Genomic DNA, 27,245 nt, shown 5'->3' on the forward strand with positions numbered 1-27,245 from the left:
GCGTCTCTGCTCAACAGCTCCAGACACCCTGCCCTTGACAAAGCTGCCAGGAACCACGCTGCCGTCCACCAACACAGCCATACCTCACCACTAACAGCTGCTCAGATCTGACCTATTAATTATCTTGACACAGTATGTTCCCTTCTTTCAAAACCTTTAAAATCTTGCTCTTGATCTTATGAATATAGAGTGTCTCTTAACAATGAAGAATATGTGTGCAAGCAACTCGCCTGAAAATCACTGTTTGGGTGGGCGTTGGAGTGAAAATTCAGAAGGAAGTGCTTGCTGCCGCTCAAGAGGGAGCTCACCAGCCCACTCTCCCTGAGAGCTAGTGGAAAGTGAGACACCAAATGTCCGCTGAAAATGTCTGGCACCACTATGCTGCAGCCCTAGCCTAAATTCATCCTGCAGCCACTCCAAGTACAAACTTCAAGCTAGTCTTTCTCCATAAAGTGCACAAAAAATACCCTCCCCATATTAGCTACTTTACCAAGAGGAAAAAAAAGAAATGGAACTTTGTGAATTAAATTACATTCACTTCTTTTCTCAGGCACAAAATAGGCTTGCTCAACATGGTAATTTATTAATTTTAAATGTCCCTATGCAAATGAGTTCCCTCAAATAAGATAACATCCACTTTCCTTTTTAAAAATAATCTAGTGCTTTTTATGTTTGAGATGATGGCAAGATGTCCTAGTGCACTTGGAAAAAAAAATACTGTGCTCTGTCTTTTGCAGCAATGTATCATAATTATTCAGCCTGCTGCCATAATTAATAATAGAAACCAATGAATTAAGACACTAATAATCTCCAGATGTTCAAATAGAGAACAAAATACTTTCAGCTTGTCAGCATATATGTGTGGGCTATGCTATATATGTTAAAGCTATCTCAGAACTTTTGAAATTGAGAAGCACTTTTATTTACAACATCTGTGAACGTATCTTCCTTGTCGGAGAAGACTGCTTGAAATTAGGCAATTTATTGTTTTCCTGCACAATAACAAGACCATTTGTCTACTTAAAACTAAACATAACCTTTTGCTTTTTACCCTAATTTGTTTTTTCAGTGGCCATAGTCCACCTGTATTCATGGGCTAGGCACAGATGCCTTACCCTAGAGACTGTATAGACCTCTAGCAGCACAGGCTCCTACATGCACGAGTAGGTGCTACCAAGTAGCTATTGGAATACAAGGTGCAATACAACCCCAAAATAGCACAGCGATACAAGTACATGCTAGCAACCATTGCTCACATGTCTGAACAGGAACACCCAGCGATATTAGCCAAGCTGTAAGAGAAAAGAAAAAAAATGCCATGTGGGCTAATGTGTTGCTCCAAACCAGCATTTTCTCAGTGTTCAAGTGCTCACATTAGACAAAACTCCTCCCTGGGGTGACCGTTTCATTCAGGGAGGTAAAGCAGGCTGTTGTCTCACCTTGTCTGACCTCCTCTGCTTCCCCCCGCCCCATTTCATCCACTTAATGCTATTGAGGCCATCCGTAAAAGCAGCGGTGGCTGTTGTTTAAAGCAGATGCTGCACAAGTGCCTCCATGCTTGATTTGAGGACATCAAGAGATGACGCACTGACCTCTTCCTTCAGCAGCTTCACGGAGCGGTTCATCGCCACGTGTGAATGGCACCTGCCTGCCTCCCAGTCTGGTAGACTGGAAAGCTCTTCAGTTCCCCATGTCATCTCTGTGTTCCCATGTCATCTCTGTGTTAGCTGTCACTAAGTCATCTCTCAATACTTTTGTGGATAAACTGCACAGACAGAGCTCTTTAAGACCGCCGCTGAGGGGGCCGGTCTCGAAGCCTGCAATCATTGCTATGGATGTGATTTAATGATGCGGGGCCGTACTGTGGATTTATCAAAGCCCTGGGTAAAGGGGCCCTTACAGTTTGTGCTTCCTTCTTTTGTGCGAGGATTGAATAAATCTGTGTTAACCCCATTCCTAGAATAGATTAAATCCCTCTTTGTGCTAACTCAGCTAGTCTTTGTTTTTGGCATGCCGCTGATGTTCCCTTCACTCAGATCCCCCTAAGAGAGATGCTGCTGGCCCCATGGGAGCGGCTTCCTCCCCCTTCAGAAACCAGCCATATAAAGGAATAAAGTCATAGTTTTTCTCCTTGCGTATGATCTCCTTAGACAGCTCATGACAGAGCCCTTAGAGGATGAGTTAACCTTATTATTATTGTAATTCTCTGTTGAAAAAAAGTTGGTGTCAGTTTAGAGATTTGTGAGGTTCTCTCCAATTAGGCTGTGTGCCTGAAGGCAGAGGGGCGAATGCTGTATCCATCACACGCAGCACGGCACAAGCAGAGCGGGTGTCACCCCTCTGTGAGAAATTCCTCCCAACAGGTCGCCTGACGGCTCGCTTTCCCTCCCATCCGCCTCTCCTCGAGCTACTCATTAGTGCCAATGCTGGAGGGGGCAAAAAATGGACAGTGGGAACCGGACCAAGGCTCCTCTCTATGTCCTCCTCTCTGAAAAAGTACGCTTGAGAATTGCAATTTACTCTTTAATACCAGATTAAACAGAGATGGAAATACCATCCCAGTACGTGGATGTTAGCAGCAGCAGATGCTTCTTTATATGACCAAATCATGTCGCCTTCAGAGCAAGCAGGCACAGATCTACAGAACGAGGCAGACGGTGGCTAGGAGGGATGCTGACATAGGAAGCATCTCTCCATTCAGCACTATCTTCTGGGGCACAGGAGCCAGACCATCAGCCCTACCGCACAGCCCCATGCTGCACGTACAAACACACGCTTCTTCCTAGCAGCAAAACCAAACAGCAGCTATTCACAACCGTTCCTGGTCTAACACACAGCAACACAGCAATATTAGTTAACTTAGTTAAGTGGTGATTAAGGAACAAAACTCCCTGAACTTGACCAAGTGGTGTCCTGCTGTTTCTGCTTTGTGTGCTACTATGCAATTTCTATATCAAAGCAGCCTCGCTAGTGCAGGACTCAGAGAGTGGCTTATTTATATGTAGATGTGGCTATATGACATTTCCAAATGCCATACATTTGCATATGAAGGTTCCACTTTTTTTCCCCACTTTGAGTAAACAGAGTCTGCTGTGACTCCAAAGCAGTGCTTTCACTCAATTGGAGCTTTCTGAGAACCATCCTTCTTAAGAAGCTTAAAAAAACCTGAAACACCTCATTTTCATAACTTGGCAACCTTGGCTATCAATAGTGTCTATGGGCAGGTCTTTTGATTTATAGCTGTACCTTTGATACCAAACTGAGCACAGAAAGCAAAACTGCAAGACCTTAAGATTTCATATGAAATGGCTACAGATAATCTGCAATACAAATCAATATTTGCAAATAGGCCTCAGACATATGATGGAAGCTTGTGGTCATCCTAAAAAAGGCTGTGGGTCACATTCATTATAGCTATGAAGATGGTATTGATTTTTGTCACTGATCTTTCACTTGAAAACAAGAGCAGGAGCTTGTTGCAAGAGCTGCTGAGGAGCTCCAAAACTGCAAACATAACACAAAACCACAACCTTATGTAACATCGGGAAAGCCAAGTGGACATTATACATTCAGCTTTCTCGTCAAAGAAAGATAAGGCTGAAGCAGATGGTATGTGGGCAAAGTTTCAACCTGAATACATTGCCTTCTAAAAACCAACAGCACTAGGAAACCAGCCCAGTTTTGTGGCATGAGGTGGACGATCATGTTACCTGCACGTTAAAGAGCCGCCCGATGTGGGGCCTCGAGGTATGTGCTACAGAGGAGCTGGAAGAGCTTCCCGTTGGCAATGTGTGTACGGAAAAAGAAGAATCTCAACACCTCTCATGTACTACCTAGCCTGAGTAGTATGAATTATGTATAATACACAGATTGAGCCCCATCCTCGTACACATTTGTGCTGGGATGCGCAGCCAAGGGTGTGCGCTGGAGGAAGCGGTCTTTTGGTATCACCAGGCGGCGTGGGAGTGCTGATGGCATGCAGAGCGGATGGCGGAGTCACCAGACATCAGCTATCCTCCTCTGTCATAGCTCAGCCATGCTCCACGGCTGCGAGCAGACCTCCTCCATATCCCCACTACCCCATGGGTGGGCAAACACCAAGGTGAGGACGAGCCGCTCCCTCGAGCCCCTGCTCCACCTGCTGTCGGAGGACCACGACAGGCGCTTCCCGACTGTGACAACAGGCAAAACCACCCCTTGGGAGTCACCATGACTGTGGTCTTAGCTTATGGAGTTTCACCCATCTGCCACTATGTTTCTGAAGGACTTCATCCTCCTTCCCTGCCAACTGGTAGATAGCATCAAATATGACAAATGGCATGAGGTGCCAGAAAGCTGATAAATACTTTTGATATGGCCCTAAAAATAGTGAAGGGATATTTGTACCCTTCTGACACTTTTCAAAGAGTAGATGGATATGCATGACCTAAGTTTTAAGACAGGCGTCAAGAATATTGATGTGTGGAGGGAGCAAGATCATTTCGCTGGCACCTCCCCAGGGGACAGTCGCATGACTAACGATGTCTCCTGTCCCCCAGCCACGGGTGTGCGGGGAGGGGGCTCGGGGATGGCTGCGCCTTCACTGCCCATCTGGAAAAAAAGGATTCGGCTTGCCAGTGCAGCTCTGCCCACCTAGGACATACCTTTTCCTCCATGGGGATGATGAAATGGGAGAAATGAGGTGTGAGTGCTCTCAGTGCCTGGTGGGACTCTGCGTGGCTGGAGGGCAACATGGCTCACACTAGGATAGACTGCAACCGGCTGCAACTGCTGTACGGCTCTGAAGGGCTATACGGGAATTCAACTGTCTAAGGACATCTTTCATAAACACAGTGGGATAAAGTATGCATATGTTCTGACGGAAGAAAATGCTAGATTGGGTAAGAGTTACAAAGCACAATTTTGGTGCAGATTTGTTCTGGAGGACTAGTAAAACAGAGTGTTGTAGTCCCCTAAGTTATGGCCTTGCAATTGCCACCAGGCTAACTCATTCTCCACACATGATCAAAGCCCAGCGTGTTTCTGGGAGTACACCTGTACATTTAACTTAGTATTTCCAACTCATCTCTGGAAATATGGAAGTCAAATACAGTTTTTTCCTCTCCCCTCCATACCCTACAATAATGTAGACTCAAAAGGTCTCCAATTCATACATGCAATCCCAGTGTCCTGAAGTTATTCCCTCTTTGACACCTATGCAGATGGCTGGCAGGAATTTAAGTACTGATGCGACTAGAGGCTCTTCCAATTTTTAAGGGCTACATTGATAAAAATTGCTTTTAAGCAATTTAACTGTGGATTAACAAAGCATGTTTCCATGTTTGTGTGGAGATGCACTTATCATCTGCATCTACCTGATCATATTCAGAGGAACACGCACATCTTATGTAACATGAAGCTGCATTTTCCATCAATCCTCACCCTGTCTCTTGAGCTATGTGAGTGGCCTTTACTGGCAGAAAGATTGGGCAGGCGATCAATGAAACAAAACAGGAGCTTCATTTTGAGAAACTGCTGCAAATAAAAGTGCACCCTAATCCAATTACCAGGCTGTCCCCTAATTCCAATAGGAACTCCAGGTCTGAATGGATTGTTTTCTGCGGAGATCAATGGATGGCAAGAAGCAGTATTTGAAAAGGTCTCTGACTTATATTTAGGCCTGCCAGCACAACATTATGAGAATTTACTTTTTGGTTGTGCGCTTCAAACAAACTCAAAAAATTACAACTGAAAGCAAGTATGAATGGCAAAACTGTCAGAGAGGTTTGATGGAAGGCACAGAGATGGAGAGGTTACCCAGGTATGTGACAGCACAGACAAGTAGGTCAGGGATGTCATTTTGGCCACAAGGCATTTCCTTCAGTCCTTTTGACAACCTGAAGGTTTTGCACTAATTTTATATTCAGTTTTGATTACTAAAAGCAGTCTTTTTTTTTTCCCCTTTTTTGGGGGGGGCGCATGTTGGTAAGGTGCTGCCAAACTGGAGTGTGACACCCATTTGGCTCCCTTCCCTCCTTTCTTTTTTTCCAAGGTAGCATCTGTGCTTGTAAAAACATGCTGCCCAAGAGAATTAATCCAGGAAACTGAAGAAAGAGCTGCAGAATTTGGGGCAAGTGTGTGTAAGAAAATAGGAGACTGAAATAAAAATACATAATTCCTATATATGGTATTTTTGAATGCTTCCTGAATCACATGCCTGGCAAATCCTTTGTGCATATCTTGGTTATTTTAGTTGCCAGAACATGACCCTGAATGGCCTGTGGCTACTCAGAGATATGACTGTTGTTGGCTAAAAGTGTGGTTTCAGTCATGCTTTTCGCTGCTTTTGTTCGGGCTATTCAGAACAGTAAATACATTTTATTGGCATGTTGCAAAACTGTGATCACTCCTCCAGAAAAAGCAAAGCACTACTACACTTGCTGAGGGATGAATCCTGCTCAGTCTGTCTCTATTTTTACTCACCTGTCTCCCCTGAGTCCTGCATTGTAAAACTGTGATGGCAATGGGTCCACACAGTCTACAACTTTGCTTTCTGTATCTGCCCAGTTCTATTGTTAAAATCTTTTGTGGCTGCTGAGAGGATCAGTTTTTAGCAGACTATACGTTAGAAATTCCTACTCAATAATCAGGAGTTCAATATGTTTCCTTTCTCGTGCCTGAAGCTAGAAAGATATCCCTTACTATTCCTAATTTTAAGTGTAGGAGAAAATGGTAAAACAATATAAAATGCCACTGCAACAAAACCTGCTATATTCTTTTATCTAATTTACCAAAGATACACTTTGTTTCCCATCTGTCATAAAACTCGGCAATGGCAGGACAAAGCCAAAACCTTTGCATGTTCTTGGTTTTGCAAGAAAAGTGTCTAAATTGCACCGTACAAATTTAAGCTTTTTGCCTATTACTCAAATACCAAAGGTCTATCAGGCAGTAACTGGTCTCTGAGACACGGCGAGGAGACCACCCAGCACTGCAGAACATACTTTGTGCCTATCAGGAGCTGAGAGAGACCCCTCCAGGGCACACATAGCACTGAAGACACGGAACCACCACCTCTTGTCTGATGAGTGCAAACTCTTCCAGAAGCACAATGTCCTTGAAGTGACTTCTCCATTGACCCAGCTCAGACTCTGTCTGCTGACATAAGCCAACTGCAGATCGTCACTGGTTGCCTTGTGATGTCCATCTCCCATCCAACTCTTTTCTTCAGACCCCATAGCTCTCCCCACCTCTACATGTCGATGTATTTTGGTGTGACAGGACACAATGTGAGCGCAGAGCTTGCCCTGCTATTTCTTTCCATAAAGAGCAGAATAGCTTCTCTACACCACAGAAGTCCTGAGATTCATCACAGGTCACACAGCCCATTTTGAAGCACAGCCAGAAGAGTCTATTAAGAACATCTTTTTTATAAATGAATACCTACATTTACTGTTTTTATATGCCCGCACCCATTATTGTCTTACAGAAGTGTCACAGAAGTGAGCTGTAGAGATGGCATTTATGTAAATAAAGGGTTTGGTATTTTATCTCAGCGCTCACTCCTAGAGCTAGTATTCAAAGTGGGAGAAGCTGAATGGAAACGAAGGGGCAATTTTGGGAAATGGAAAATTTACTAAGAATAAAAATGGATGAAAAAGCCATACAGAGAAATCACAAAGCTATTAAATCAATGGCTGTTCTGCCATTAGCTTCAGCGAGGCCAGAATTTTACCTACTGCCTCTTTAAATCTTATGCACTCTTATAATAGTATTTTAAACCAAACAGCTGACATCCTTCTGCCCAGCCAAGGCCCTTTAAATCACTGAAATGCAGGATGGAAAAAAATCTGCAGTGCCAGATGTGTCTAAAAACAGTCACAGCTCTTGTTGAGGCAATCTGCAGAGGAAAATGTTTAGCATATATCATGCCTGACAAAACACTAATAGTTTATCAGTTTTGATATTATAGATTAATAACAAGCCCTTCCATGGCTACTTCATTTGCAGAGCACACAGAGACAGGCTAGACTTCTACTTGATTTTAGAACAGTGTTTTTTATTTAATCCTTTCCCATCCTAGCTAGATGGAAGTACACTTCCATTATTAAATGAAATTGTAAGTGAAATACCCCGGGGAGGGGGTGTTTTTGATGTACACCTGACACAGCTTTAAAGCTACAGACAAAATAAAAGAGGGAGATTAAAACCATAGGGAGGGTTTTAATTTTTTTTTTTCCCTCCTGAAAAATATTTTGCCATTATGTAATGCTGTCTAAAATGGCTAAGGCTGCTCATAGCAGCAGTAGGCAAAGAAGTGCATTTCGATTCAGTGCTGATAACATTCTGAAATGCACTGCCACTGGTTCTGTAATAGCACATTTCGTTTACAGCTGTTGTATTTCCAGGAAGAGAGTTTCGCACTAACTTAACGCTCATGGGTACATGGTAAAATGACAGCCCAAGTGTGTAAGAAGTCACCTTGCTAAGCAGGTAAATGCTGCTTTTCAAACCTGAGTTATTAAGAGCGCTTCCACTTGCTCAGTGGTACAGATGTGCGCCTCAAACTGCCCAGGCTGGGTTTCTCCCGAATGCAGAGAAATGCTTCTATGGACAGAAGTATGGGAGAAGGTATAGCTGATATCCAAAATGCTGCATCTCCCACAGAATTTCCTACTTCTTATAAACCATTTCCATTTTTCTTAAGTAACAAATTTCTGCCACTAGTGGTTACAGTGTCTCATACACTAAATGTTAAGAAATACAAAAAGAATAGTTATGTTGCATTGCTCGAACAATCAGTACAAGATGTGGGTTTTAGCAGATGCATTCAATGAAAAGATGTGGGACCACCAGCAAAGTGAAACTGATGTGGCAAGATATTTGTCTGTCTTTACTCAAATCTATTAAACTAGGCAAAAATTGCTACTTGTCTCCATGTAGTCTAATTCTGAAGGTCTATTAAAAATAAATATACCAGCTCCTTCTTTTCTTCCCCAACTGTATTTCTTTTCATTCTACCAGAAGCACTTATACTTCCTGAGACTAGGTGAAAGCCTTTGTTATTTTAAGGCTCAGGTTACCATTTCACGTGCCTAAATGATCAAATTATCTTGTGTTTGTATTGTAATTTGACATGATGATACTCCTTCTAGAAAAGATGATGTTTCAGTCAGTTTTAAGTAGCAACTTTCCTTACTATACAACTTATTTATTACAACTGTCATATGCTTTCATCTCATGGTATTTTGATATCTAACATTTCATAAAGAATGCCAAAACATCCCACGAAACAAAATTCTGAAAAAATTCAGTTCTATAAATATTTCAAAATAATTTTTTTTTTACATTTCAGACTAGATCAAACACAAATATTTAAATGTTGATGTTTCCTGAAAACAGATATTCTAGCATCTCATTAAAACTTTAACTCTCAAATCCTTGGGAAGGCTCTGTAATTCCTAACAGCAGATTTACAGAAACTAGGCCTAAAATAGAGCTGCTAGGCATAAAAATACACTGTGGTACTTCTCGATATCCATTAACTAATTCAAACTAGTGTCATGGATGGCAAACAGCTGCTGTGCACCATCTCGAACAGCATCCTTCAAGGACAACTCTTGAGCTAATCAAAGTGCCTGGGGCCCAGAGGAAGGGTGGAACCGAGGGCGAGTAGAATTGCTCCCCAAATCCAGACAACAGGATTAATTTTCCCAGCCTATTCCTTGGGGAAGATTGACAGAGTCTTGTCTCAAATAGTTTTTTCACTTTCCTTTCTTGTAGGGGAGGCAAGGGGGTTGAGAAGGGAAAGAAGATGCTATCAAAAGGAAAATGCCTTCACCAAGATGTCAAAAGGCCAAAGACAGTTGGTGTCTACCACCTTTCTGGCATGTGGATGAAGAATCCAAGCTTCCCTGTGACTTCTGATGTGAAGTGGGTTTGGGGCTGTCTGCAGTAAATTTAAGTAAAGATCTGTGAAAACCACATTGTGGCTGCACTCTTCCTGCATTGTTAGATGGAGTTAATACAGAGCCTTGTTATTTAATGATGGTATATCTCAAAGGGCGGGCCTACAAGTGGGGGGTATCTCATCTAAGAAGTGGCAAAGATACAGTATTAACTAGGCGCCACAATGTGATTTAGTCAGATATAAAATGACCTTTTTTTGATAACTGTAAATCCTTTCACAATGGCGGAGCCCTCATGCTCTGTGGGGCCAAGTATTATGGCACATATTCCATATGTCAAAGGCAGCTGATCAGTGGTTGTGGATCATGTTGCTGGATCTTCATTTCCATAAACCTCTGAAAACAAAGGTTGGGAAAAACAAATTCTGGGAGTGGCTTTAACTAGAGCATAACAACTAGCATGACTGCAAACCATGAAAATGTTTTTCCCAGGGTCCCTTCCTGCATTCATTTCTCCTGGGTATCCCTTGTCGTTAGAGGTCCTATTTAGAAAGAAGCATCTGGTTAAAGACAACTTGAGAAATCAGGCACAATTCAAGTTGCGTTGAGTTTTAGGGATCACATTTCTATCTGTAAGCAGGAAAGTGTCCTTTTTTTCCTGCAAGCTCTACCTCTCTCTGAGCTTATTCATTTTTCTAATCAAAACACAGATACTGAGCAGAGGACAAAAAGATCAGCAGGTACTGAAAGGCTCAGATTTGCTCAGGAAGATGGGTTTCTATGCTCCAAATAAGACAAAACATACGTAAATGATACATGAAGTGTTTATGGACTGGGACACTAAATGGAAGAATCTGTAGAAATGCCTATGTGAACTCAGATCTGCTCATCTCTATTGCACATACAATTTCTGGTTTTAACCATAACCTTTAACAGAACAAAATGTTACAGAAGACTACTTACATGATAGTACAAGGGAAAAAACAACCAGCAAGGTACACAGTCTTGGGGAAGCAGAAGAAGCGGGAGCCAGTCTTTGGAGCAAGCTTTATGAATTTTGCACAGTTCTGAAGGAAACCCCAGATGGAGAAATATACTTGCATTACAAACTCCACCTTCATGCCAAATCTTGATGAAGCTTTACTTCTGAATTCATTTCCAGGACGTAAATACTTCAGGGCTGCTAACCAGTAAAATAGCTTGGTCCAATTTTGTATTTTTTAGGCTGCCCATGCCAATATTGGTTACAAGTTGGTACTTGCTTTTCCTGTTTATTTCCTACAGATCAAATTCTTAGCCTGGACTTACTGAATTTTCAGGCTACTGAGCTTCTACATAAATCAAATAGCTTGCTTTATAATGTTCACTCACGACATTACTGAATTTGTTTATTACGGGAAGAAAGAACAAATGAATTCTGCAACTTCTGGTTCACATTCATTAGTGACTAAATTAAGGGCTAAGCTTTAAAGGCACAAATGGAAATGCTCTTTTTCCTTGAGCTACATCAGTCTAGGTAAAGAGATGTCTAGCAGTTCACCTGAGACCTAATTTAAGTTTTAATGCTAACAATTACAGGTTCCATGAGCATGACACTGGGAAATCGTAAGTAATGAAAAGGCACAATTTCTCTCATTATAAAACCACAAAAAAAAGAAATCCCCCAAAACAAGGCACATTTTACCAAGCTTAGCATATGTGATTCAAAGTTAAAGGAGAACTCTCATAAAAAGTGAGGTATTCTCTTGAGGCTGGCAGATTAAATGAGCAATATTTCTCTCTCCCTATTGCTTGTTTTTAAAATCTCCATAAGCCTGTTTTGATTTTGCATGCTTCTCAGGAAAAGACTGTTAGGAGTAATTGCTGTTAAATCACATGGCGTGGCGCTCTGGAGTGCTGCAGCTTCCTTCCTGGCATGGGACTTGTTTGTGAGGTTATTATGTGACCTCTACAACAGCGTGTCCATCTCCTATTCCAAAAAAATTATGTAGATTTCAGTAAGATGGAGCCAAGCAGGATCTGAAGATAAATTTGAGAGTGTTCTATAGAAGAAAAACACTTGGGGTAGCCTACGCTGCAGTGCCCACCGCTAGATAAATGCATTAATGCCCTGGTTTTTCATATTTTAGAAATAAAGCATCGGGTCCTCCTGATGACACAGAAAAATGCTGGAGTGGGACTTTCTGCACTCCACCTTTTGAAAACCAGGAGTTAAATTACAAAAAGAAACAGCTGCAATTTTTCATTTAAAAAAAGCACCCGGGACAAGTGAAGGTTTGGGGGCCAAGTGAGTAGTTGGGACTGACTCTGCTGGCTACTCAGACTTTAATTCAGAAGTAGCTGACAATAAGATTTATTAACCTACCAGCTGGCCTCTATCTCTACTTTTTAAATTTTCCTCTGGATATCAACAACAGTGGAGGAGCTGCAAGGCAGTGGAAGGGCTGGAGACCACTGTGATATCAGAATACGGTGATCTCTCTCACACCTTTGAAAATCACTCAGAAGAAACCCAGAATAGGAATAGTTTTATCTGTGTTTTATAGTACTCCATATATTAAACTAAGCTACACATAGTTATTATTCCCGAGTAAACACTATACTACTTTCCATGACGGTAAATTTGAGCTTGATTTTGGAAGCAATGAGCTGAGACATTTCCTTTGTTCTATTTTTGAAAACTTCTCTGTCAGGAGTGCCTGGATTAGGTAGGCAAAACAATGCCTTCTCCACCTGACTCTATTAGGAAATTATTTTATAAGTGGAGACCGGCTCTGTTCTTACACCATCTTGAGTTTATGTGCCCCAGACTTCAGCTATTTGTAGACATTTATACTGCTGAATGATCGGACATCTTAAAGGACATTCAGGCCTGTGGGGCATAATATGGTCACACCTCCTGAAGGGAGGTGCCCTTATTGCTTTCCTCAAGTCACAGGCCAAAAACCCCTAAATTGTACAGCCTGAAATACAATTTCTACTGTTTTTTTTTCTTTATTTTGTAGAGCTTATCTGCCACCTTTTGTGGACTTTCACTGTGCATAAAACTTAGGTATATTTTCATAAAACCTTGCACTTGTAAATACAACTTACAATTGCAGCAACATTTAAAAGCTTCATATTTTTTAAAGAATATATCAATTGTATTATTCTTCTACTCCCAAATGCCAGGAGTGTGTGTGCCTGTGTTTGAGTGCAGGTGGAGGCCGCAGCTAGACAGCATTCATGCTGCCACACAGCTGTCAAAATACTAAAATGTGTTTTTTTCAAGTTTTAAGTGATTTGATGGAAAAGCAGGAACGCTTCCTAAATAAACCATTTGTTTAGTGTGACAACCTCTGACTTGGAGTCTGTGGAATGGAAAGCCAAGCAAATCTGCATATGCAAGGATGCAATTTCCCCAGCATTTTTACAAAGCTGCAGATGAGAAATGGTTTCTCTCTAGCTGTGATGGATGTGCAGTGCTCAGCTCTATGTCTCACTTGCTAATTCCATTAAGAAGAAAGGAAAGCCTGGTTCACAAAGGCAGAGCAAAACTGCATGATAGTTTATATTCCATAGCTAAGCTCTGGGGCTTTATTATTCTTCACCAGTTTAGGCAATGGCTGACATGGTAGTAGACACAAAATTCAATTTAAAGGGACAATGTCAAGTGGTTTGCACTCAAAATTTAACCTACTTTGAAAATGTTATAATCTGGAGAAGGAATCTAGTTTGAAATTCTTATATTTTGTTCCTGGGGAAAAAAAAAAAAGTCACTCTATAGAAATTCAGCACTGCTGTTCTGATTCTTGGCCGCTCTCCAGGCCTATTACAGACAATGAAGACTGTGACTGAATTCAGTGGGCTCTGTACTGAGCCTGTGAAGAAAGGGATGCATCACACCCCAGTGCTTCTCACATGTGCTGGGTCAGTGCACTGCTGCCAGTTCTCCGCATTTTCTTTGATAGGCATGGCTTGTTCTCCCACTCAAAGGGATTAGAAGTTAACAATGCAGAGTCAGGGTTTTGGTAAAGTTTTAGGATAGTTTTCTTTCCTCAGATATAAATATTATGTATTTAATTTGGAGTCCAATACTCTTGGACTTTTGAAGAGACTCTTTGAAGAGCCCAAGACTCTTCTTTATCCTTGGAGTAGGCAATCTGTGATGGCTCCTGTGGCCTTCATCCCACAGCCCTGGCCCAGCCAAGGGAAGATGATGTGTTGACACAGATGGATTTTGCCCTTTTTGGTGGCGCGTTCAGTTTGCTTGGGCAACACAGCCATCTGCCGGATTACTTGCCTGAGCACCTCCAGTAGTGCCAGGAAGGCCCCAGTGCCAGAAAGTGGTCTGAAAAAGATCCAAGCCTGTCACGTAGATTTGAAATCTCATGGGAAGCCAGGAGGGAGAGCAGGGAACAGAGCAGCCATGAGCAGACATGCAGCATTTTGTGCTCGTTAGCGTTTCCTGGGCACAGCAACAGCATCAGCAAGAAGGGCCACGGCACTGTCTGCGAGAGAGTCACCGGACTAGCCAAGACCGCAGAAGGCACCACCCAAGGCTTCTGCCAAGGGAGGGTTTACCGCCATCGAGGAATCCAAAAATATGGCCCAAACTGATCATTTGCGGATGCGCATTTTTTATCAAAGGAGACTATCAGGGCTGAAAACGCCTTCTTCCCCTTTCCATCAGCTTTGCTGTGCTGCTGGCGTTTGGCTGCTGAGACTTGATCTAATCAATGCTCATATAGGGAGGTTTGTCTGGCCTGGAAGATGATATTATTGAATAGGTCTATCAAATTTGTCAGTGTCTCCGCTGACAATTTTCATGAATATATAACATTGAAATATGGCTCATCCATACTGACTTATTCTTTATAGTGCTCAAAATGGCTTGAAAAAAATCTCTGTAATCTGATAATGAGAAAGGATAAAATCAGTTAGGGGGATAATTGCTAATATCCAGATCTTAAGAAGGGAATATAAATATTGAAGAATAAAAATAAATAGGCAAATGAATAAACAAGATGAGAACTCCTTGATTGCCTAGGCTCTGAATGCAAAAATGCCACCGAAACAGCCAACTTCTTTACGCATATAATGAGGAAATTCAAGAAAACATCAGTCACAGGACTTTCAGCGCAGGCACTACATTCCAAAACATACATTACGCTTAAAATGTTTAAATGCAAGATAAAGTGTATTTCTATTGGATTTGAGGGAAAAAACCCCCTAAAACCGAATCTTATTTCACAAACTTGATCAATGTCAACAATCTGCCATTTGTTGAAGAGTGAAAATCCCCCCAAGTCTGATAAATACTTTGGGGGTTCAGAAAATCGAGAGGCCAGAATTGCACAGAGAGAGGCACAAACACACACGTGTACAGACGCTGTGCTGACATGTATTGCACATGCAGCCATGGCAAGGGTGGACTGATGAACCTGGAGAGGCGGACACCGTTATAGAAGGGCCACCTACGGCTCACTCTCCCCACGTTTGCTTTGCTGAAAAAGGGGACACTGCTTTCTGGGTGTCTCTGACATTAGTCAGGCATTTCCAATACTAGAGTAAATCTTGTGTGTGTAAAGTGAGAGCCCTTAAAAAACCAAGGCGATACAAACTTAATGCAAAGATTTATGCTCCAAAGGAATGAGTACTCTCTGAAAGATTTGTGCTTTCTTTGCAAGTATCAATGGGCTTGAAAGAACGGGAGGTAGCAAAGACACTGATTGAACAGACGGTTTGAATAGTTCAATATGAAAAAAATCAGCTGGGTGTTGGGACTTGTGGTTGTTCACAAAGCTGCTGCCTTCCTGGGACCCCACATTGAGCGTGCAGGGGTGCTTATGGAAAAACCCACACCACTCAGCTACCACAATCTCTGCAAAGAGCATTTGGCACTGCTGCATTAGCATAATTGACAACATCAATTATGCCCACTGCTATTTTCTCCCCTGGGAAAGTCAGTCCATACGAGTCAATGTTTTTAAAAGCATGTAGTGCTCACAGTCTCGGCAATTTTTAGTGCCATTAAATGGTAGAGAACAAAGGTATTCTCTGGAAAGGTGCAGGCTCAGGCAAGTTGCTTCAGAGGCACAACAGCTGAGGAACTGCTGCTTTTTCACACAAAGCTCCACATGGTCAGGGCAGCATTTCCCTTCTGAGATGATATGAAGGTGGGAAAAAAGTGGCACATACCACATTCCTACAACAGCCAACATCAAAAGTTTCTGCACTTGAAAGAATATGAGGATGGCATGGAGCTTCCTGCCCAGCAAATGCTGAAGCCTGAATGTTCACTGAGCCTGAGTTTTATACCACTGTCTTCCTTCTCACCATTTCTGAAAGGCTGGAGTTGTTAAAGCTTTCTGATACAGCAGTCCCTTTCCCCTAGGGTCTCCTGGCAGGGTTATGTCACAGACATTTGGGGACACTGGAGGCATGTGGATTGCCCTGCATGAACTTGCAAGTTTCACCCTGCATGCTGTCACCGTATGTAAAAATGAAAAATTTAAGCAAGAATAATATTTAGGTGCACAAAAGGAAGACATCAGCTGGTGCAAGTGACTGTGGTTCAGGTTAAATCAATGGATGGTACCTGATGAAACCCACCCAGGGGACACAGTCACTGCCCTCGAGAAGCCCACTGGGGCCTGAGCCGTACCAGAAGCCTCGAGGAGCTGCTTGCCAAGGTGCAATGATGGTGCTTTTCTGTGCCAAAGAGGTACCTACTGGACCTCACTGCTGATTCAGGATGTCTCCATCCCTCCCACAGCTTTAGGGGAGTAAGGCACCCTGTCTCCTCTCCACAGGCCCCTGTCACCTCTCGCTGGACGTTCTGTTCCCACACTCCTTCTGACCTCTTGGCACTCGGAGACCACCTCCACTATACACCTGCTCCTCTGCGCCGTAGCTCTGCCGTCCTCCCTGCCCAGTAACCCAGTTTCCTTCCGTGTTCCCTGCTCGACTCCCAACCCCTGACAACGTTTTACTGCAATCAATTTTCTTCTGCCCACCATCTCTCCTCTCAAGCGTGGGCTGAAATATCATCTCTCTCCTAAGCAAGAGCTGTTCTCTTCCTCCTGCCCACTTGAGCTGAAGGTGCCTTCTGTGCACCTCTTCCTCTGTGACCCATGACTCGGCTTTCTCTTGTCATCGCTGTGATCTCCTCCTCCTCCCTAATCCTCAACCTGCCTTTCCTCCCTTCTTGTTACAACGCAGTTGCTTCATGCTTAAATGTGCTGTCCTCTCTCTAGGTGATGTGGGTCACTGCCATCCTAAAGCTAAACCACAGGACAGTAGCAGAGTAGGACAGGTTGCACAACATTTAAAAAGGGGCTGCAGGCCTTCATCTTGTCTTGGGGGTGTCAGTGCTCTCCTCAGTTCTCCAGCAAGGAAGAGAAAGGATTTAACACAACAATGTTACTTGCCCTTATTTCTAACTTAAAATAAATCATTTTGGCCTACTTCTCCATATCTCCTGCCCATCACAGGGTACAACATCAGCCTTTCCAGCCTTTTAAGAAAACTGACTGCTGCCTCCCAGAAAAAAGCTGAGAGTAATCAAGGGTTTGGGGGAAAGAGACTGAAGACTTTTCTGTCTTTGCATGACTCTCTCTTCACACATGGAAGGGCTCCTTGCCAGTAGGAAATACCTGGACCATGGCTCATCTTTTGGAAATTAATCCCAGCATTTACTTTCCACAGAAATTTCTACCCTCTCTGCTTCATGCTGCAGCCACCCCCAACACCTAGCACTCCTCTGCCTCACCGAGACATCATTTATTCATAGCTCTATGTTTTAATCATCACGCACCATTTTTAAGTAGGAACAGAACAATCATTTCTAACGGCTGGGTACCCTATTAACGCAGGGACGTCATGCATAAAGGGCCCTCACAAGAGGTGACCAGCTGAATTAACTACTGTCAGAGGAGTCTCCCAGTAAGAAATGTTAAGACCTGTGAAACCATCAGCTGGATTTCACCTAAGCCATGCAGCAAGCTGCTCGGGTAAACCCAGCAATCTGCACCTACTCTCTCTACATACTTTCAAAACACAGAAATATCACAACCTTAAGCAATGAATGCGTCACCTGACCCATTTTCACAATACCTTCCCAAAGGCTTGAATTCTCAGTGTGAGCTGTGAATATCTGCATGCACATGCGCGCGCGCACGCACACACACACACATTCAATTTCTAAATCAATCCTCCCAGGCAAAGGGTGTAAAATATGTCTCCCAAACCTCACTAGTATTTACATGTTTTTAATTTCAAACACCATATAAGGCTATTCAGCCATTATATTTTATTGTAGCTTCTAAATAAATTAAAACCATTTATCACTTAAAAAAAAACATTTTAAGAACCTTATTAACTTTGTAGTTAAACACCAACAGGTAATATTAACTATTATGGCAACGTTTCATGGCATCACAGCTGTGCTATGCTCTGGATTTTCACTTTCTTAAACCTGCATATTGTGACAAAAACATGCATAATCTAGTGCACTGATTCAATAATTTTCATAATGTCTGCTAATTCTGGCAAGTAGTTTACAATACTTATTTCCACTGCCAGAACAGGTGTTTTATGGCCAGAATATCTCTACGTTTACAAAAATGGAAGAAGCCCATTTATTAAGACGAAAAAGAGTTTCTAGCAAAAGAAAGAGTAATGCGAAGATAGTGTTTTCTTAAAGCAAACCAAGAAAACCATACTAGAAGATGAGAACACCTCACCTTAGGAGACAGAGGACAAAAGAGACTTAGAAAGTTCCTGTGAATTGTGATTCTCACAGAATAGGAACTGTACCTGCATAATCTGTTCTTGCGTAATGCCCATCTTCTGATTTTGTAGTTGTTGTAGTATTATCTGTGTGAAAAGAAATATGTTGAATTACTTGGGGACCCCGTACTTGATACAGACTATACCCCAGCCACCAGTGCCCAGGCAAATGTAGCTTTGCTTGCATGCACAGCATCACTGCTGGCTGCAAGGCTCCCCTGGGTCTGCCAGGTGAAAACAGCAGGATCCGGCTTTTTGGAATGAAACATGAAACATCTTCCATTAAGAAAACACATTTTTTTCTAACAATATGTGATAACAGATTGCAGCTGGGATAAATATATCAGTATGAAGCAGGAGTTGTCATTTCTGCTCTATTTGAAGTAATTGGGGAGTTTTAATACGTAGCCTGAAATGAACTGCCATGTAGGGTGGTTAACTTTAAAGAGATAGGAATAAACTAGAATGTGTTTAATACACCTGTATGGTACGGCCTTGTAAGTAGTTATACTGGGGATTTATAGGTCAGAAGCTAAGGGGAAAAAAGCTATTAAGAGTCTGAGCCCCAGCAAGCACTTTATTTACGGGAGCTATTTAAAGGCAGATTTTCTTCATTTTTATTTTAGAACAAAATAGACTTTTTAAAGTCAACTCAAGGGTTACAGGTGATGCAGTAGCCCATGAGCTGGGCACAGAGAAGCATGGCATTCATGGAGAAACACAGAGAGTCTTGAGCTGCTATTAGCAAAATTTCCTTCCAGGCACCTTTGGCACCTCATGGGCCCAGCGCAGGACACGTGAGAAACAAGCACCAGCACTGTGTTTGGGAGCACGTCTTTGGCCTCCTGAGATTGCTTCCTGCTGCTCCAGTTAAGGGAGCAACAGAGGATCCATCCTGGGTGGCAAGATGTGTCTGTGGGGCTCTCCTGCTGTCCTGCTTCAGCTCCTACCCAGAGGGCAGAGCTCTGGGCAAGCTGCTCTGGGCAAAGCACAGGTGCCTGATTTTGAAACCAGTGCAGGGCTGGACAGTCCCCTGCCGCTGTGGGCAGGGTGTGGGAAGGGTTATGCGCACCACTCCTCGCACCTCGCTTGGCACCTGTACCGTGGAGGGCTCTGCTCCCTCCCGCAGCCTGTGCTCTACAATATAAATTGCAAGAGTCTAATGGAAATGTAAGAAGTGCCAAATAAGAAGCCAGCCCCAGTTCTTTTTTTTTCCCCGAACAAAAATTGAAAACATTCTTTGAAATGAGTTTTGTTATGAGAGTTACCTTGACATCGACCCAAAGACATGACTTCAATTTTCTCCTGTTTCTGGCATGATGCCTCTTTGATTTGACATGCATTATCATAAGATTTCCCATCGGAAGCACAAAGAGGATTGAAGTTGGTTTGAGAACAGTCAATGTTGCACACACACCTGAAAAGATAAAGAAAGAGAAAAAAGAAGAGGCTAATATGAGAAAGTTTTTTCATGACATCATAAATACATCTCAGAAATAAAAGTGTTTGTATTTTCCTGACTGCACAATGCAAATCAACAGAATGAAAGTGGAAAGTTCTGTCAAGAGGTCATTTGGAAATGAAATGTGGGGAGAGGGAAGAGACACAGAAAAGAAAAGCAAGCAAAAGGAAAGGTAAAAAAGAGTGTTACACATGGAAAACTATGCCACAGCATTACCACTTGTAATTTCATGTAAACCAAAGAGCACCCAAGCAGATATGTCAATAATTCAAGCTACTGTGCCCTCTTGCAATTAAAGAAGCCATAAAATTCACCTCTATCGAGGTGCTGCCCATCGTATGTAACACTGTATAAATGTGGTTTTATATTGATTTATGATTTAATTCTGATAATAGTTACAGCACCTATAGGCACTCTGATCATAATAAAAGATGTGATACTGAAGCACCTGCCAAGACTGAGACTGACAGTGGCGATGCAACTATACTCACTCTGTGCCTAGGGCCGCTGGGACCTCCCCCAGCTCCTGGATGCGGTGAGGCTACTCAGTATTAAAACCAGGGGAATGCTATTTTTAAGAGAGACTTTGTGCACAAGCACTTTCTGAAGCATTTGAATAACTCAGCAACCAAAAAGCCTTACCCAGGTGTCACCCAGGAAGGTCAGTGCCTGCTCACGACCTGGCAACGTGCTCTGTGCGGGGTGAAGGCTCCCATGGCCGAGAGCAGAGCGCGGGCAAGCACGGGTAGGGCAGTGGTAGCCTTGTCCTCAGGGAGCTTAGGGCATCTCCAGAGCCACAATGACCCAGCTCGTGAGCTCCTGGGCTGCCCTGAGACATGAACCAAAGCACAGTGGGGGATTCACTTCAAAAGTCTGGTCTGGATGTGAACTAACACACTAACGTGGACACGTCCTGATCCCTGCAAGCCTTGCCATTGCTCAGAAGATGGAGAAACCTGATTACTTCCATCAACAGCAGGCTGCAGCCTTTTTTCTTTAGGTTTCTCCTATTTCATTATCATTAGTGATGTCAGACACCCTTGGGCATCGGCAAGGGAAAGGCATGCTAATCTTCTGTCCCCCGACTGTGCCATGTAACAGACAGCTCAGCCGCAGCAACGCTTGCATTAACACCAATGTGATCCTGCTCGGGGACAAAGCCAGAGGTCTTAACCTGGCAGCTGCTTCAGCTCCTCTGAGCACGTAATTGTGCACATGCTGCTATCTAAACTCTTGCCGGCTCCTTCTGACATTTAAGGCAAAGTAATGCGACCGATGCTCTATCTCCAGCCCGCTGGTTGCGCTGAACCTCACAGCGCTGACTCCATAGCTCTCCCTTTGGAAAGTTAAGTAATGGAAATGTCAGCCTCTAGCCTTGCTGCTTGATTTAAGAAAGTGTTTAAAAGTCAGTTCACCTCCCATTCGCAGCAGACATCTGGACAGCTTTGACCACTGGAAGTGCAGAGGGATATACACAAGAGAAAAACTTTGGTGGAAAGAGGAAGCACAGGAAATTAGACAGCATGGGTCAGATTTCTCCAACACCCCCTCTGGCCTCTGGCCTCTGCAAACGTGCCCAGGGTGATGAAAATCAGTGGAACCAGTACTCGTCGTCTTTTGGACTTTCTTTACATTGGATAGGTCTATTTTCCCCAAATGTTCACAAAATACAGAAAACTTCTGCTCAAAAAGAGGCCAATGGTGAAAAGCTGTGGTTATAAAGTACATGATTTTGTAACTAGTGGAAGAAAAGAGTCTAGCTCCCTGTGTAACAATTTCACCAAACTGATGAACATACAGAATGTAAGAAAAAAAATCCAGTCCATTTCCTAAGAACCTCCTTATCAGTGGAATAAGAATGTTCTGCTCCACTGAAATATTAACCGTTGTCATTTCTTCCCACGTCCATTTCCAGCTTCCCACCTTAGTCAAATTCACTTCATTAGGAAACATTTACTGCTCAAGTAATAGCAATTCTTTCCACGTAGCTCCACCATTTGCATTTCAGATGGGACACAATCAGCCATATGCTCCTTTTTTGTAATAAAACAGCTCAGAAACAGCTTCACTTCCCTACATTTTGCTACAAAAAATGAGCGTAGGTTAATATATATTATGTCTCAAGTCAAGAGAAAATTAAGTCAACAAGAAAATTAAAACAAAAGGGTGCTCTTTAGGGGAAATCTAAGCAAATTTGGAAGCAATTTCAAAAATGCCTAGGGGATGTAGGAACCTATGCTCAGAGTTAGGCACTTAAGAGACATATTTTTAAAGGTGTTTGGATGCTTAAAGATGCATGCAAACACTTTGTGGGGGATTTTTGAAATCTCAGAGTCCTGCCTCCCACTGATTTCAAAGACCATTTCAGAGCCCATTAGGCACTTATTTGCATCTTTTGATACCTTCCAAAAAACAAAGTTCCAAAATGACTTTTCTGACCTCTTTCACTAAAAGTGAGAAGAGAACGAAGATATTTCTCAACTCCATTCTAAAATCTTAACTGCGAGAGCAGCCTTTCTTTCCAAGCATTATGAGGATGCACCACACAAGCACCATGAACCACGCACTACTTGTGCTGACGTCAGATTGCTTGTGTGCGAGGGAAGGCAGAAAGGGACACCCTCCAGATGACACTATTTGCTCAAGTCTTATAAGATGTCCTGCATGAAGCCCGATTTTCAGGGTTGACTAGCTGGGCAGTGAAAAACACCACAATAAACTTGTCACCTCAGTCTCCTTGCTGCAAGGATCTGTGCATCATCCATCCCTCGCACAGTTTTCAGTGGACAGGTTCTAGCTTGCATCTGCAGTTTCTTACTGCTTTTGCACTTATATACTCAAATCCTACTTTAAGGCCGCACAATTAAGTCAACATCAAATATATGTCAGGAAATGCTAAAGGTAGGATTGCATCAGGAAGATTAATGTGCCTGGGTTGCTGACTGTTTAATTTATAGTGCTCTTCTTATCAGGGAAAATGACAGTATATTCAAACATGTTTTTTCAAACTAGAGGAACAAGCAGCCTGCCATTTCAACCATGCCCCCAAAGTCCAGTAGAATAAATTACCGAGAAAAAGGTGGGGCATTTACTCCAAACGTGCGTGCCCGGGCACATGCAGCCACAGAGCATACATCATTCTTAAGCGGGATCCACCAGCGATGTAATAAATACAAAACGAATGGCACTTAACATATTTGATTGAATGAAATCCTGTAGCCATAGGTAAAGGTGCCTTCACTTCTTGAAGCATTATAAAACGCAGAAGTGGGACTGTCTCCTATTAAACAAGCAGATCCAAACCGTGACGTTCCCGCTTGGCCCCTAGGGCATACATTAGGTGAGAGTCCTAATGGTGTACAAGACTTCAGATCCTGTGGGACACAGGAATCCCCTACCCCAAAGAGAGCCTCACCCCAACACTTGTTGTGCCCAGAAATCCCGTCCTGCTCCTCGCTAGCACCCAGCGCTGGTGCTTCCCATCTCACACTCAACCTGCAACCTTGTCCAGGCTCTGCCCCGCCACCTTCTCGTTCTTTCAGGAGTGACAAAATCGGAGCAGCCTCACCTCTTTTGGTCGTTGGCTGTACTGGTCCCGGGGCTCTCCCCTGGTCCTCCTGCCCACATGGGGCTGGCAGCACGCAGCCCGCTGCTGCGTGGCTGGCCGGCAGGCCAGCGGCCTGCCTGCAGCCTCCCAGCCCCCAAGGCACTTCTGTACGCCTCTAATTTTAAGTAATTTGATCATTTGACCATTTTATCATCCTGGCTATAACTTCTGATTATAGTTATATCAATAAATCTATCTGGTTTCTGTGTTCCTAAGTGTAGCGCTGAAGAAAGCTTGGCAATATAAAGGCTGACTGAGCTTTCCTCTGGCTCAAGAAGCTGTGAGAAGGTCAATGAGGTCACCTAGGGGGTCACAGGATGAAACTGTACCCAAGAGCATACACAAAATACACATGTAAGGCTTAACTATGCCTTCTGCAGTCAGGAAAGCAGCTTTAAAAGCATCTGTGAGGAAGTAGTGCTTCCAAGATGTCAGCCGATACCCTGCAGCTCCCCTGAGAAAGGAAGAAATACTGAATGCTGTCCCACAGGCCCATCGTATCTTTCAAGTAATGGGCTCACATGTTAATTGGTTAAAATTTGGGCTGTCACTGTAAACAATCATTAAACAAGGCTCACTTTCTTATGTCTATTCTTCCAGGTCATTATGATAGTCTCTGATGAATTCCACTTCTTTTATATGCTTTATTTTATTCCATTTCATTTCATATGATGAAAATCTTGGAGGAGCTGAACATCTAGCAATCCACTTAGTTATTTCAGTGATCTCGAAAGCAAAAAAACCAAAACAAAATAAAAAAACTGTCCAATGGGGACACCTGGCCACTTCCTCAGGGGATTTTGGGCTAACTCCCCCAGGCGCATCCTACAGCACAGCTTGGCAACATTGCTGGCCCCTCTGATGAAAATATCACATCAGGGCAGGACTGGAAGGTCTCTGCAGACACAGGTGGTACTAGCTAACGTGCTGGAGAAGCCCACAAGGCTGCTTATGGGAGGGCTGACACAGCTGAACTAAGCCTGTGGCAGGTGAGATGCTGACGGGCACCTCCTTGTGCCTCATTACTGACCTGTGGGGTGCAAGCCACTGCGCTTCTGTCACTGAGCTTCTGTCAAGGCAGTAACTTCAATAAATGTACGGAACAGCACAGGGGAACCCATGTGCATTTTGGGAGTGGTTGTCACTATTTCACCTGTGTAACATGCTTCTCCCCTTCCCAAGGAAATGAGAAGAGCACGGAAGTAGACCAGTAGTTATTTCCTGTACAGATCTTGGCCATGAAAAAAAAGCTGCCCAGACCTCAGAGAGGTTTGTGTCCCAACAGTGATGCCAATGTGCTGCATCAGGCTGCTTGGCCAAGCTGGAGCAGCCAACTTGGCTTTTTGTTGAATTAGTCTCTGTAAAAATTAATGGGGTCAACAAACCAGGCACGGGTGAGTACACTGGTGAGCACACAGGCTCCTAACTCCCCACTCTTCTGCAAGTAACATACGGTATTTATTTCTGGGCACAGAGAGTATCTTTGCCTGCAGAGAGCATGCCACTGAAGAGAGGCTTCACGGCTATGAAGGACCGTCCCTGGAGGGAGGAACTGCGTTTTAGGGAGGTGTCTCAATAAAACAAGAGAATGGTTCTTTGCCCATGAAGTGTAGGGGAATGCTATAATTATATTTCCTTAGTTCATGAATAAAGTATAATCATTAGTGACAGGGCGATGATAAAAAGAACCCCACTCCATGCTTTATCTTTACTCCTAAGACAACTATTCAGTCTTTGTTTTCAGCAATGTATTACTGAAAAAGAATTTAAAAAAATTACTATGCAATATCTGTGCGTAGCACGAGGAAGGTTTCATATGTAGCTCTGATGGGAAGGAGGATAAATGAGACAATGCTTCTAAAAGAGCGGTTTCACTGGGAACAGACACAGGCATGTTTTTGTCAGGGCGAGATGGTAATGGCAGTTCTTCCCTATTCAACATCTTTTAATTAGCCCTCTGCAGTTTGGAAACCTGAGAGCATTGTTGGTACTACCTCTGTTTATTAAAGATTCATATTCAGACTTTGCTGGCCATGGGTCATTTGCTTTTTGGAACCAGAGCAACAGAAAATTGTGTCTGAGATATCTGCAAAAAAGTACTTAATGAAATGACTAACGTCTTCAGCCAAGTGTCTAGTTGATTACAGGGTCCAAACAGCACAACAGCAATAAATCTGCCACAAAGAGAATTGTCAGTCAAGAAAAAAGGCATAAAACCAAACAGACAGGGAAGCGAGAGCTAAAAATGTGGAAATGCAAATCTAGTGTTATTTTTACTAGTCAGAGCTCTGATATTTGAGCGCATATGCTAATTTGGTCAAGTGTGAGATCCCACCATGTCTCAGTGAGCACTATTTTACAGGGAAAGTGATGCTCTGTTCTGCAATCATTTTAAACGTCGTATATTTTCTCCAGGCAAAAATAAAGAAAGCAAGGAAAAAACCAACAACATTTTGCAGCATAAAAAAGCCCAAAGCCTTCCCTTTGCCATAAAACAGTGTATAAATAAAAACACGGTTGTTGTACATTTATGATATTTCCACCAGAGACATTTCTTATCTTCCTCTGTTCTGACTAGAAAACGGTGATCAGAAACTCAAATTTCTGGTTGGATGTCAGTACGGTCCTCTCCAAGCCCCCTGCCCCTCTGAGTAGGACATTAAATGCCCATTTAAAGCAAACCTGGCAGTATACGCCTGCATAAAGAGCCTGGCGATCAGTCCCAAATGCCTTCTCTATCATTTGGATTCCTGCAAGGTTTTTCCTTCTGGTACACGGGGCATCTTTGTTGACATTACCAGCAGGCAAGTTGAAATGAAGCCAGGCTTAACATTACGCCTCAACATTCGAACATGCATTGTACCGTGGTTCAGCCGCGTGTCAGGAGGCTGGTGGGAGTGCTCATTTACCCAGGCAGCTTTGGGTATGTTTAATATGTCTCAACACAACACCACGCAGAGATACTTGAACTGGCTCTAAGCAGGGACTGGCAAGGTTAACCAGGCTGGGCAGACCCAGCCTCCGGGAGCTCAGCTAGCCCGTTCAGACTGTCTGTGTGCTGCGGCATCACGCCTTGTTAAAACACACTGCCTGCAATACCCCTTTACTGGGGAGCAGCGACACATCACCTTTGCTGCCCACCTTGGTACCACGTCAGTCATCCTCAAAGCTGCCCGCACACACAGGCAGCTAAATTGGATTGCTCCAGGGGGCTTGCACGCCCCTCTGTTTCGACATCAGTCCCAAAAGGACCACATAAATACCAGCTTCTTCCTCTGACCCTCAACCCATTTCCAAGTACACCATTAAGCTTTACAGTAATCTCATACAGCCCTATAGCAGCAATGACTTGGTACTATTATACCCATTTTACAGAGAGGTAAGTTTTAGTGTAAAGTCCTGGCACCCTCAATAGGGATTTTGGTAGCTTGGCCAAGCTCAGATACGCTACAGTGGTCCCTGCAGCACGTGGAGCACAGCCCAAGAGGATGGCACCCAATGATGCCTCCAGCCTGGA

The 27,245-nt window shown here is 43.3% G+C and overlaps 1 protein-coding gene across 2 annotated transcripts in view; it reads right to left on the reverse strand.

Moving 5' to 3' along the window:
- The window catches only part of TMEFF2 (transmembrane protein with EGF like and two follistatin like domains 2), a 132,835-nt gene that overhangs the window by 14,752 nt on the left and 90,838 nt on the right, over positions 1–27,245 (reverse strand). For both annotated transcript variants that reach the window (XM_052791660.1, XM_052791661.1), the window contains exons 6-7: positions 19,928–20,076; positions 18,687–18,746 (exon numbers count right to left, since the gene is read on the reverse strand). In XM_052791660.1, coding sequence (XP_052647620.1) covers positions 18,687–18,746; positions 19,928–20,076 — 209 coding nt within the window. The remainder of the gene's footprint in view (positions 1–18,686; positions 18,747–19,927; positions 20,077–27,245) is intronic.

The sequence above is a fragment of the Harpia harpyja genome, chromosome 7 (genome assembly GCF_026419915.1).
Source record: "Harpia harpyja isolate bHarHar1 chromosome 7, bHarHar1 primary haplotype, whole genome shotgun sequence".
NCBI lineage: Eukaryota > Metazoa > Chordata > Aves > Accipitriformes > Accipitridae > Harpia > Harpia harpyja.